The following is a 13,885-nucleotide window of genomic DNA, read 5'->3' on the forward strand; positions in this document are numbered from 1 at the left end:
ACCTCATCCTTCCTTATTTCTCCTCCATTTTCCTCACTCATCACAGTCATTTTCTTAGCATTTCCCACAGCAACTATCTTTCCCTCCCTAACCTCCTTCACATTTAGCAACTCCCTAAAATATTCTGACCATCTTCCCCTTACTGCCTTCTCTTCCATTATCATCTCTCCATCTGCACCTTTTACCTTTTCTTCTCTACTTGATTTGCCTCCTCTTCCTCTCTTAATTTCTTTCCAAAACATCTTTTTATTACTTTCAAGATTTTCTCTCCTACTCTTACCCCATTTTACATCTGCTCTCCTCTTTGCCTCCTTTACCTTTTGCTTTACTTCTCTTTTCTTTTCTTTGTACCTCTCATATGACTCCCTCGTCCTATTTTGTAACCAATCTGTGAAAGCTCACTTCTTCTCTTCTACAACCTTCTTTGTTTCCTCATCCCACCATTCACTACCCTTCCTTCTATTTCCTCCTGTCCTTCTTGTTCCACAGACCATCCTTGCACACTTTGTGACTCCCTCCTTGAACTATCCCCATTCCTCCTCCACACCTAGCTCCACTCTATCCTTCACTCCCTCCCACTCCTCCTTCAGCTTCTTCTTGTACTCCTTCTCCTTTTCCTTTTCATTTAAAGAGTTCACTCTAAGCACCTCCCTACCTTTTGTCCCTTTCCTCTTTCTCCATCTATCCTCCACTCTCAACTTACCTTCCACCAAAAAATGAGCTGATATTCCCCCATCCTCTCCCCTTAGCACATGTACATCCTTAACTCTTCCTATCATAATCCTATTTACCACTAGATAATCCATCAATGCTCTATCTACCACCCTTCCCTCCACCACCCTCTCCCATGTGTACTTATGCTTGACTTTCTTCCGAAACACTGTATTTGCTATCATCAACTCTCTATACACATTTCCACCATCAACTCTCCACTACGATTCTTTCCTGGAACTCCATATTTCCCAACCACTCCATCAATTGGACCCTTTCCTACCCTAGCATTAAGGTCTCCCAGTACTATTACATTGACATTTCTCCCCAAATCCTCTATGCACTCATTTAAATCTATCCAAAAGGCCTCCCTTTCCTCTACACTCTTCTCACTGCCAGGCCCATATGCACTTACAAAGACCCACATGTCCTTTCCTAGTTTCACCTTCATCCACATTATCCTTGAGGAAACCTCCTTCCACTCCATTACACGTTTACCTATCTCTTCACTTACTAGAATAGCCACCCCTTCCCTCCCTTGCCCTCTCTTCACTCCTGATAACCTCCCACTTACACTCCCAAACTTAAACTCACCCTTCCCTTTCAACTTAGTTTCACTCAAAGCCAACACATCCATCTTTCTTCTCACAAACATACTACTTATCTCTTCCCTTTTACTCTCATCTGTACCACATCCACGCACATTAAAAGACCCAAACCTTAGGGTGCTGGTCGGAAAACTCCCAGACCCTCTTATGCCTTTATATTTTTGTTTAGGAATGTCCCCTGTGGGGCTACAAGGAGAAGGATGTCTAGTCCCAATCCCCGTCCCTTTCTTCTCGCCTCTTACAATCCAAGTGGAAATACTTGGTGGCAGTATTCTTTTCCCCCACCACAGAAAATGAATACTAAGAGAAATGGTACAGGACAGCAGCAAGGGGTTGGGGGACAGCATAACGGAGGGACAGTTGTAGTATATAAGTGTCATCATTTCTCTATGAACAGAGTTTTCCTTTATCATAGACAAAATGATGTGTGGCTCTGGTCCGTAGGGGCACCCCATATAGACCCTAAAGTATCAACTGCATGCTACTTTGCCACAATAACAAGAAGCCAATACCCCAGATGGTAAAAAATAGAATATCGGGTCAATACAAAAATGGCGACAAGGAAGTTAAAAAAGTCAACTCAGAAAGAGACCTGGGAGTGATTATCTCAAGTCACTTGACACCTGATAAACATGTCAATAAATTATTTGTAGAGACTCTTAACTTATTAAGATCAATGAAAGTGGCCTTCGACTATGTGGAGGAAGAAATTGTAAAGAACATAGTGGTTGCACTAATAAGACTTAAACTAGAGTATGCTACAACACTACTGGCACCTAGCACAACAACAAAAATCCAAAGAGCAGCAACAAAAATGGCACCTACACTATCAAATTTGACATACGAACAGAGAAAGAACCCAAGTGAAATTACAAATTCATTCTCATTGGAAAGAGAATATACAAGTGTAATATTGACATAGCTTTATTGAAAACATTCAAGATATGATAATACTGTATACGTAAAACCATCCCTTTTTTTACTCATTCAAATCAACATTTACAAGTCAATATCTCCCACCAGCAACTTAACAAATTATCATATCTTAATTTTTGTAATTATGTATGCCAAAACCCAGTCACAACCTTAACCCAAGGTACATGGACGTACCTCAAAAGGTCGGGGAGGCAATGTAACCATTACTAACCATCACCTACCACGCACATGATCCACATGCTTGCAACATAGCGAGACTCCCCTCTTGCTTTCCCAGAACAAACATCTAACGCGGCAGAAATCAGACAAAACAGGATATCGCCACGAAAATGCCAAATGCCACCAGACTAACCCATTAAACCCCCTTTATTATAACTGACCCTTATTATATCACCCATAAGCTAACATATATATACCATGTCTAATCATACCCACCAACCATATGACTAACCTCAATAAGAATGACTAACTCCAAAGCCTAAGGATAGCAACTAACACCTTTACTTACGACACCCTACTAACCCCCATTATTAATGACACCTATGCAGTAGTTTCAGAGGGATTAGCTTGTTAAGTGTAGTTGGGAAGGCTTATGGGAGGATCTTGATTGAGAGGATTAGGAGAGGAACAGAGGGAGTAATTGGTGAGGAACAGTGTGGATTTAGGACAGGTAGAGGTTGTGTACAGGTAGATCAGATTTTTGTGGTAAGACAGATATGTGAGAAAGCTATAGGAAAGGGGAAGGATGTTTTTTGGGCTTTTATGGATCTGGAAAAGGCTTACGAAAGGGTAGACAGATAGGCACTGTGGGAGGTTTTGCGGATATACGGGATAGGAGGAAAGCTTCTAGGAGCTGTCAAGAGTTTTTATGAGGGTAGTAGAGCATGTGTCAAGATTAGAAATGGAGAGAGCGAGTGGTTCGAGGTAAAAGTGGGACTTCGTCAAGGATGCATTATGTCGCCCTGGCTGTTCAACCTATACATGGATGGGGTAGTGCAAGAGGTAAATGCAAGGGTAGTGAGTCAGGGATTTGAGATGGTTAAAGAAAATGGAGAAAAGTGGGAGGTAAGCTAGCTGTTGTTTGCAGACAACACTGCGCTTGTGGCAGGATCGGAGGAGGGATTGAGGAAGTTGGTGTCAGAGTTTAGGAGAGTGTGTGATAGAAGAAAGCTAAAGATAAATGTGGGTAAAAGTAAGGTGATGAGATGTACAAGGGGTGAAAGTGGCAGTAGACTGGAAATGAGCATTAAGGGAGAGCGACTGGAGGAAGTGGATAGTTTTAGATACTTGGGTGCAAATGTGGCAGGAAAAGGTGGAGTGAAGGTGGAGGTAGAATGTAGATTGAGAGAAGTGAGTAAATGCCTTGGTGGATTAAAAAGTGTAATGAGGAATAGACATTTGGGAATGGATGCTAAGAGGAGACTGTATGAAGGAGTGATTATGCCAACAGCACTGTATGGGGCAGAAACATGGAACATAAGAGAGGAAGAGAGAAGGAGTTTGAATGCGTTTGAGATGAGGTGTCTGAGAAGTATGATGGGGATTACTAGGCTGGATAGAGTGAGAAATGAGGAGGTGAGGAGAAGAACAGGGGTGTAAAGGGGGTTGGGAGAGAGGGTTGATGAAAGAGTATTAGGATGGTTTGGACACATGGAAAGAATGAGTGAAGAAAGACTAGTAAAAGAGATATGGAAGGCAGATGTGGAAGGAGTGAACATGAGGGGACGTCCTAGGATGAGGTGGATGGATGGGGTGAAGGGGGCTTTGGGGAAGAGGGGAATGTCTGTTGAGGAAGGACGGGAGAGGACAGAAGACAGGGGAGAATGGTTATATATGGATGATGTGATCCATGAGGTGGAATGGGTGTGGGGATGGGGGGTGAGGTAGTATGTGTGAGCAAAATCTGACACAGCCTGAAGGGATTTCTCCCCATCTTCTCCTTTTATGCATGGGGGGGGTTCAGAGAGGGGGGGGGGTCGCCGATTTAATGAAGCGGCCTTGCTGTGGATGTGCTGTGTCTTGAGACACTGCTTCTGATTCAGGGCAGTGGACAAGGTGCAGGGATGACCCGTCATCCAGGAGGTGCTAAGATAAGAGGGAGGGTGGAGGGGTGTGGAGTGTATTCAGGGATGGAATAGGTGGGAATGATTTTATGCCTTTTCCTGTTTGGCTACCTCCCTTGTAATGGGGAAAAAGCCTTGGTATATGTATGTATGTATGTATGTTGTTGTTGTTGTCATCGTTCCCTAGACTATCTGTCCGAGCAGTCCCCTCTCCCCAAGGAATGTCACAGCCGAAACTGGGTTTTCCCACAAAATCCTTTATAGAGTGTATGTTGTGTTGTTTGCATGCATGATTGTGTATAATGCAGTCTTCCATTATGTGTTGTATGGTATGGGGTGAAGTGTTACATCCTGGGCAGCTGTTCACAATGCAGTCATCCAGCCTCTTCTGGTAGCTTAGAAGTGCTGGGTGGTGGCCGCACCTCAGTCTGGCCAGGTGGACTCTGTCCTTTTGTGGGAGAGAGGATTCAGAAGGGTGGATATCAGGGGGTCTGGCATGCAGCAATGTGTTGTCTTTTAGTGTGTTAATGGAGCGGTGAGTGATATGATTATGAATATGTTTCCGGAGGCTGGTATTTGGTGGTTGTGGAGGAAGAGAAGAGAGTATCTGTGTGAGATACAGGTCTTTGGGTGTTGTTTTAATGTTTCTTGGTGTGTGTGGGTGTTCTGCTATGTAGTGTAGCGGGTGTGATGTGTTTGTGGTGGCTGTGGCAAGTGTTTGTGTGCCTCTCATGTCGAGGTGGTCCTTGAGCTGATCCCTCTGAAACTGAGTTCGGATAAGTGGAAGTTTACTGCATGTACAAACAATGCATATGATCAGTGATGAATTATTCAAGTCCAGCATGGGCACCCTCAGTGAGAGACACCTCAACACCCTTCAGACCATACAAAACAAAGCATTAAAAACAATTACAGACTGCACATACACATCACCTACACTATGAAACAAAAGTCCTCAAAGTCAAAGATCACCTTGACATGAGAGGCACACAAACACTTGCTGCAGCCTCCATAAACACAGCACACCCACTACACTACATAGCAGAACACCCACACACACCAAGAAATATAAAAAAACACCCAAATATCTATATCACACACAAATACTCTCTTCTCTTCCTCCACAACCACCAAATACCAGCCTCCAGAAACATATTCATTATCACATCACTCACTGCTCCATTAACATACTAAAAGACAACACATTGCTGCATGCCAGACCCCCGATATCCATCTCTCTGAATCCTCTCTCCCACGATTGGACTGAGTCCACCTGGCCAGACTGCAATGTGGCCACCACCCAGCCCTTCTAAGCTACTAGAAGAGACTGGATGACCACATTGTGGACAAATGCCCAGGATGTAACACTTCACCCCATACTATTCAATGTGTCATGGAAGACTGCATTATGCACAATCATGCAAGCAAACAACACAACATACACTCCATAAAGGATTTGTGGGAAAACCCAGTTTAGGCCGTGGCATTCCTTGGGGAGACAGGACTGCTCGGACAGTCTAGGGAACAACAACAACAACAACCCCTATCAGACTTCTCAGACACCTCATCTCAAACACATTCAAACTCCTCTTCTTTTCCTCTCTTATGTTCCATATATGACCATTGACTATACATTGACTCAATGGGTCATTAAAAATACCAGATATAGAAACAATGAAAAACCATCGAGAGACGACCTATTATTCACATCTGAGCCTGAAATCATGGACAAAATGAATTACAAGACACCAACTGGGAAGAGTGACCACATACTAATAGAGTTCAAATTTAAAGAACAAAAAGTGTAGTGATGCTAAAGATAGAAGAGGCACAGCCTGGAAAAGATGGAAAAAAGACAAAAAGACCAAATGGCAAACATACATCAAATGGAGAAACGAATATGTAGATATATGCAGGGAGGAAAAAAGAAACTACATACATATACCAAGGCTTTTTCCCCCTTACAAGGGAGGTAGCCAAAAAACAAAGCATAAAAACCATTTCCACCCAATACACTCCACTCCCTTCCACCCTCTACCTTCCCTCTTATCTTGGTACCTCCTGGATGACAGGTCATCCCTGCATCTTGTACACTGCATGGTGTTGTGGCAAAGTAGCATGCAGCTGATACATTAGGGCCTATATGGGGCGCCCCTATGGACCAGAGGCACACATCATTTTGTCTGTGATAGAGGAGGACTCTGCTTACAAAGAAATGATGTCACTCTTATCATACTGCTACTGTCTCTCTGTTATGCTGTCCCCCAACCCCTTGTTTCTGTCCTGTACCATTTCTCTGAATATTCATTTCCTTGTTTTGCCTACCTTGTAGATTGAGAGAAGCGAGTAAATGCCTTGGTGGATTAAAAAGTGTAATGAGAAATAGACATCTGGGAATGGATGCTAAGAGGAGGTTATATGAAGGAGTGATTGTACCAACAGCATTGTACGGGGCAGAAACATGGAACATGAGAGAGGAAGAGAGGAGTTTGAATGTGTTTGAGATGAAATGTCTGAGAAGTATGATAGGGGTTACTAGGCTAGATAGAGTAAGAAATGAGGAGGTGAGGAGGAGAACAGGGGTGGAAAGGGAACTGGGAGATAGCGGGTCACTATGAGCATAACTCTCTTCCCGTAAAATACAACTAGGTAAATACAATCTCCTCTAAGCATCCATTCCCAAATGTCTATTTCTCATTACACTTTTTAATCCACCAAGGCATTTACTCACTTCTCTCAATCTACATTCTACCTCCACCTCCACTCCTCCCTTTCCTGCTACAGTCACACCCAAGTATCTAAAACTATCTACTTCCTCCAGTCTCTCCCCCTTAAGAATGTACATGTTCTGAGGGGCAAGAGTGGGGGAATATTAGAGCATTTTTTGGTGGAAGGTAAGTTGAGCATGGAGGATAGATGGAGAAAGAGGAAAAAGACAAAAGGTAGGGAGGTGCTTAGAGTGAACTGCTTAAATAAGAAAGAAAAGGAGTAGTACAGGAAGAGGCTGAGAGAGGAGTGGGAGGGAGTGAATGATAGACCAGAATTAGGAATGGAGGAGGAATGGGGATGGTTCAAGGAGGTAGTCATAAGGTGTGCAAAGATGGTGTGTGGAACAAGAAGGATGGGAGGAAATAGAAGGAAGGGTAGTGAGTGGTGGAATGAGGAAGTAATGAAGGTTGTAGAAGAGAACAAGCAAGCTTTCACAGATTAGTAACAAAATAGGATGAGGGAATCACATGAGAGGTACACAGAAAAGAGAAGAGAAGTAAAGCATAAGATACAGGAGGCAAAGAGGAGAGCAGATGTGAAATTGGGTAAAAGTATGACAGAAAATTTTGTAAGTAATAAAAAGATGAGGAAATTAAGAGAGGAAGAGGAGGCAAATGAAATAGAGAAGAAAAGGTAGAAGGTGCAGATGGAGAGATGATAATTGAAGAGAAGGCAGTAAAAAGAAGACGGACAGAGTATTTTAGGGAGTTGCTAAATGTGAAGGAGGATAGGGAAGGAAAGATAGTTACTGTGGGAAGTGCTAAGAAAAGGACTGTGATGAGTGAGGAAAATGGAGAGAGAAAAAAAAAAAAAGATGAAGTGAAGGCAGCTGTTAAGATGATGAGAGCAGGTAAGGCACCTGGGTTGGATGGATGTCATGTAGAATGTCTGAAAAAGGAGGTACAGTGATGGTGGACTGGCTGGTGAGGTTATTTAATGTTTGTTTAAGAGAGAGTAGAGTGCAAGAGAACTGGAGGAGTGCCTGTATAGTTCAACTTTACAAGGGAAAACGGGACAAGTATGAGTGTAATAGTTTCAGAGGGATCAGCTTCTTAAGTGTAGTTGGGAAGGCTTATGGGAGGGTCTTGATTGAGAGGATTAGGAGAGGAACAGAGGGAGTAATTGATGAGGAAAAGTGTAGGTTTAGGACAGGTCGGGGTTGTGTAGATCAGATTTTTGTGGTAAGACCGATATGTGAGAAAATGGAGAAATAAAGAAAAATAATAATAGTAATAATAATAATAATAATTATAATAATAAAAAAAAATGAAGTGAAGGCAGTTGTTAAGATGATGAGAGCAGGTAAAGCACCTGGGTTGGATGGATGTCATGCAGAATGTCTAAAGAAAGGAGGTACAGTGATGGTGGACTGGCTGGTGGGGTTATTTAATGTTTGTTTAAGAGAGAGTAGAGTGCAAGAGAACTGGAGGAGTGCTTGTATAGTTCAACTTTACAAGGGAAAACGGGACAAGTATGAGTGTAGTAGTTTCAGAGGGATCAGCTTCTTAAGTGTAGTTGGGAAGGCTTATGGGAGGGTCTTGATTGAGAGGATTAGGAGAGGTACAGAGGGAGTAATTGGTGAGGAACAGTGTGGGTTTAGGACAGGTAGGGTTTGTGCAGGCCAGATTTTTGTGGCAAGACCGATATGTGACAAAACTATAGGAAAAGGTAAGGAGTTTTTTTGGGCTTTTATGGTTCTAGAAAAGGCTTATGACAGAGTAGACAGGAAGGCACTGTGGGAGTTATTGCAGATATATGAGATAGGAGGAAAGCTTTTACGAGCAGTCAAGAGTTTTTCCAAGAGTAGTAGAGCTTGTGTTAAGATTAGTAATGGAGAGAGTGAGTGGTTTGAGGTACAATTGGGTAAAGATGCATTAAAAAAAACAAAAAAAAACAATCTAGACACCATTTTTGCTTTGAGCCATGAATGGGAAAAGAAGTTCAATACCAAAAAATACAAACTAATGGAAATGGGGAGTAGTGACAAGAGGCCATCCTTAAACTATTCCTTGGGAAGACCCATTACTAAAGCAAAAGATGAAAAATACTTGGGTGTGTTACAAGACAACCTGTGTTACCTGGCATACATATCAGCAGGATTGTGGGAGAGACATACAGACTACTATAAAAAATTAACCACTTCAGTACAATGATGCCTATGTAGGCGCCAGGAGGCGTGAATGGGTACATGAGGATGCCAGCATTGGCGGCTTGATTATATATATATATATTTTTTGTAGTTGTACATGGGTTACCCCTGGATTTTGTGAACTGGTCTGATCATGTTTTCTTTGTTTATTATTACTCATAGTAAAAGAGAACAAGTAATACAGCAGTGACTTTATATTTTATGAGAGTAAAATGATACATCGTTCATATGGCAGCCAATGCTGCACACAAGAATTTACCTCATGCTGGAGTGGATAAAGTGGCATTCCACTATATGGATTAAGAGAAAATGAAAAAACTTAATGAAACCCTGGTACGTCTAAGACTGGAATATGTGTCAGTAGTATGGTCCCCATACAGTGTGAAGATAAGCAAGATTGAGAGAATACAAAGGGCAGCAATCAAACTGGTCCCCAACTTGGCATATAAACTATATGAGAAAAAACTGAAAGCACTGGGTCTGCCAACTTTGAAAGATCAAAGAGAAAGAGGTGATATGATTACAGTATTCAGGTCACTAAAGGGGAGAGATTGTATTGATAGAAAAGATGACTCCTGATTAAAGATGGGAGGGATTTAAGAGACATAGGAATAAATTAAGAGAGACCTCATGTTGAAAGAGTATGAAGAAATACAGTTTTCTATATAGATGTATAAATATGTGGAATAACTTAGAAGGTAATAGAGCCCAAGCTCAATACATGAGTTTAAATCTAAATATAAGTGGAAATTAAGGATATAGATTAAGCTGGAACTGTGTATGAATTTGAGTCTAGGTATGTTAGAAAAGTAGAGAATAGGAGACGGGACCCAATGATCATTGCTCCTTTCCTGTATATTACAATTAAGTAAATAATAATAATAAAAAAGTTACATAAAAATCCAACTTGTCACATTTCAGGAACTGAATTTTGATGTAAAATGGGCCCTTACTCTTAAATCCCTCCCCTCTGTGGTGCCAACTGCTTTATTGAGGCTGTGAAGTAACACTTTCTTTTATGAAATGTGTAAAAAAAAAACAATCCTACATATAATTCTATGGCAGCAAGTACATACCTGTTGCATGCTCCTTCTACACCAAAAGTTGACACTAAAGATGAACCAAAATTTCCTTTTTGTTCCATATTCACCTGTTGATTTCAAATCATAATTAAGATATTACAAAAGCAGCTAAATTATCTATCAATTTAACCATTTTTATTGTAATCATAATACATTTGCAAGTAATCATCAATTTACAACTTATGCAATGACTACTTTGTGTTATCATTCATGTAGTGGGCAGCATAAAATTGTGGAAAAAGTGTTTGAATGTGGTCCATTTGACATGATATAGTATAACATGTACCTACACCTACATATAAATAACTTCAAGAAATGAACATTTTGACAGCCAGTCAGTTTGTCTTCAGATCTGGAAGGCTGAGTGTGTCAAAACTTTTAAGCTTTTACTCAAGAGTGATTGATGCACAGTCCTTGAAAGAGCCAATATCACCAGCATCGAGGCCATGATCATCAAACACCACATAAGATGGTCTGGCCATGTGGTGCACATGGAGAACACAAGACTACCAAAGAAAATAGTTTTTAGTGTGTTAAATACAGGTGATTGCCCTAGAGGCCGCCCTATGCTTCGATTTAAACACCAACTCAAGAAATCCCTCAAGGAAGCTAAAATAGACCCAAACACCTTTGAAGCTTCAGTGGGCAACAGGAATGAGTGGAAAAGCAAAATTAAAGTAGGCACAGACCTCTTTGAAGAGAATAGAAGAGCCAACCTGTTAGCTAAACAACAGCAACAGGCAGAAAGAATAAATCAACCACAACCACCTCCCACAATTCATGTGATCAATGCCCTCGATTATTCAGGGCACGAATTAGTCTTACGAACCATAAGATGGCTCACCATCTTAACAATAACTAACCTATTATGACCCCCTCCTATATTCAACCTTCTATTGGGACTGAAAACTATGATATTCGGGTACGAGTACATGCCGACAACGACGATTGATGCACTACAAGAGAGGGGTTGGTGGACTGAGTGTACTTCAACCTTGAGAAGGCATTTGATAAAGTATCTCAGTTGACTTATGTGGAAATTGGAGCACGTTGAAGGACTGAGTGGCAAACTATGAGAATGGATGAAAGAATTTTTGAAGGAAAGATACATGAGGATAGTAGTAAAGGGTTAAATGGCATGATGAAGAACTATAACGAGCAGAGTCCACAAGGTTCAGTGCTTGCACCAATAATCAAATGTTTCTTGTCTATGTTAATGACATGATGGAAGGAACAACAAGCTATGCTAACATGTTTGCAGATGATGCAAAAATCTTGAAAAGAATGAAAAACAAGGAGAATGGTAGACTACTGCAAACAGATCTAGACACTATTTTTGCATGGTAGACTACTGCAAACAGATCTAGACACTATTTTTGCATGGAGTCAAGAATGGGAAATGAAGTTCAATACCAAAAAATGCAAAGTACTGGAAATGGGCAACAGTGGCATAGGACCATTCTTAAACTATTCCTTGGGAAGTGAACCCATTACAAGCAAAAAAGGAGAAAGGTTTGGGAGTGTTGATAAAAGACAAACTGCTACCTGACAGACATATTAGCAGGACTGTGGGAGGTGCACATTGATAGAAATAGATAGAGAGCCCAGGTATATATAGTGAGAAATAGAGATCAACAATTTATTAGATGAAATAATTGAACTAAAAAGTGAACATAGGGTGATGTATAAAGAGATAGCCCTACTGTCATGTACTGACAGTTACACAATGGACACGGGCATCTGACATGTTACACAATGAATGCGGGCATCGCACACACAGATGACGTGGAAGACTTGGAAGCCGGCAGCGAAGGAATACAAAATCAGGGCCTCCTGCCATCAGAGGTCAGAGGGCACGTAAATCAAAATGATGAATCAAATAGGGCTCTCACTTCTAGGCCCCATTGCTTATATAATTTAGATGAGTATTAGTGACTATATTGTAAGCCCTCTTCACACAAAAATAAAGATACAGGTAAATTGTGTGGAGTTGGGTAGATAGGAATAGGGTAGGTTATATTGGTGTACATTGGCACCTGTGCCACGGCACTGGTGTTGTATGGCTGTAGTATAAAAAAAATGTGTGGGCATTTTTTTTAGCTCTACTGATTACCGCATTTGTGCTCTGTTCACACCAACTTAATTGTAAGTACAAGAAAAACTGTAATTAGATTCATGTATTAAACTAAGTGAAGTACACTTCAAACTTTTCTTGTCCAGTGAATTGGAAATTGATTATAAGAGGCTAAGTGTTGCTCTAGGACTTTGACTGCAGGAACTACTCAAATCACAGCTTATGATTTGATGTACCAACTCAAATACAAGGCCCAACACATGACATACAAATGGGGGCCTGACCAGGGATAAATTTTCTTCTTCACTGGATAGAGAGATTGATGTGTGAAAAGCACTTGATAAGAAATTTGAAGATAAAGCAGAAACATAGGCCATCAAACAACTAAACACGTGATCAATCGTAGGAACCAGGGCTGTGGAGTCGGAGTCGGAGTCGTGGAGTTGGAGTCGGAAGCAATTACGGTGTCACTGGAGTTGGAGTCAGTAAAAATATACTGACTCCGACTCCAGTTAAATTTACACTTTATAAGGCCTTCGTTTAGTCTGTAGAGTTATGCAGTGCACACTCCTTATAAGTAGATTATATAGAAAAATAATTTTATAAAATGTAATAAATCTCATCGTCTTATCTTCGTGGTCATTCCACTAAACCCCCAAAACGTCCTTGTGCAAAGATGGATTTCAAATTCATACATAGACCAATAAACATCCAAAGTATTACTTGAATAAATTAAACAAAGGTTATATTTCAACTTTTGTTATAAAGAACAGTATTTTTGTTTTTGAAATGTGCTTATCACTTATTTGCAAAGATATATATTATGCCAAATGTCTTACATTAAAGAATTTTTTTTTACTGAATTTTCTTCAATATCCCTTTAAAAAATTTGTCTCTACTTCAGTTATAAATCTTACATTATATTTTTTTTATTATTAGGTTTGTATAGCCTTTACAAAGGTTATATTTCAACTTTTGTTGTAAAGAACAGTATTTTTGTTTTTCAAATGTACTTATCACTTATTTGAAAAGATATATATTATGCCAAATGTCTTACATTATAGAATCTTTTTTTTTACTGAATTTTCTTCAATATCCTTTCAAAATTTTTGTCTCTACTTCAGTTATAAAGTATTAATGAAGAGGTCAAACATAGGAAAGCCACACTATAACATATATATTTATTCTTTGATATAAACCAGTTATAATGATATAAGTCTACTCAAGATTGGAGTGTGTGTGTGTTGTATAGGCTTTATAAAATATGTAGGCCATAATCAGTTAATTACATGAAGAGGAGCCGGAGTCGGAGTTGGAGTTGGTGGCGCTAAAAATACAGGAGTCGGAGGTATTGTGTTCTGACTCCACAGCCCTGGTAGGAACACAATCGTCTCGCTATCTTTGTTTACATATCGGCAGTGGCGTAGCAACTGTTTTTGCCACCCAAGGCAGGTGTAAGATTTACCCCCTCCCCACCAATGGGGGGGGGGGGG

At 40.6% G+C, this 13,885-nt stretch overlaps 1 protein-coding gene across 1 annotated transcript in view; it reads right to left on the reverse strand.

Moving 5' to 3' along the window:
- LOC143022043 (ATP-binding cassette sub-family A member 9-like) overlaps window positions 1–10,452 on the reverse strand; it is a 152,218-nt gene extending 141,766 nt beyond the window's left edge. Inside the window, exon 1 of the mRNA XM_076179981.1 lies at window positions 10,313–10,452. Coding sequence (XP_076036096.1) covers window positions 10,313–10,321 — 9 coding nt within the window. The 5' untranslated portion in view covers window positions 10,322–10,452. The remainder of the gene's footprint in view (window positions 1–10,312) is intronic.
- Between the last annotated feature and the right edge of the window lie 3,433 nt (window positions 10,453–13,885).

The sequence above is a fragment of the Oratosquilla oratoria genome, chromosome 3 (genome assembly GCF_046742065.1).
Source record: "Oratosquilla oratoria isolate Oo_2021 chromosome 3, ASM4674206v1, whole genome shotgun sequence".
Classification (NCBI taxonomy): domain Eukaryota; kingdom Metazoa; phylum Arthropoda; class Malacostraca; order Stomatopoda; family Squillidae; genus Oratosquilla; species Oratosquilla oratoria.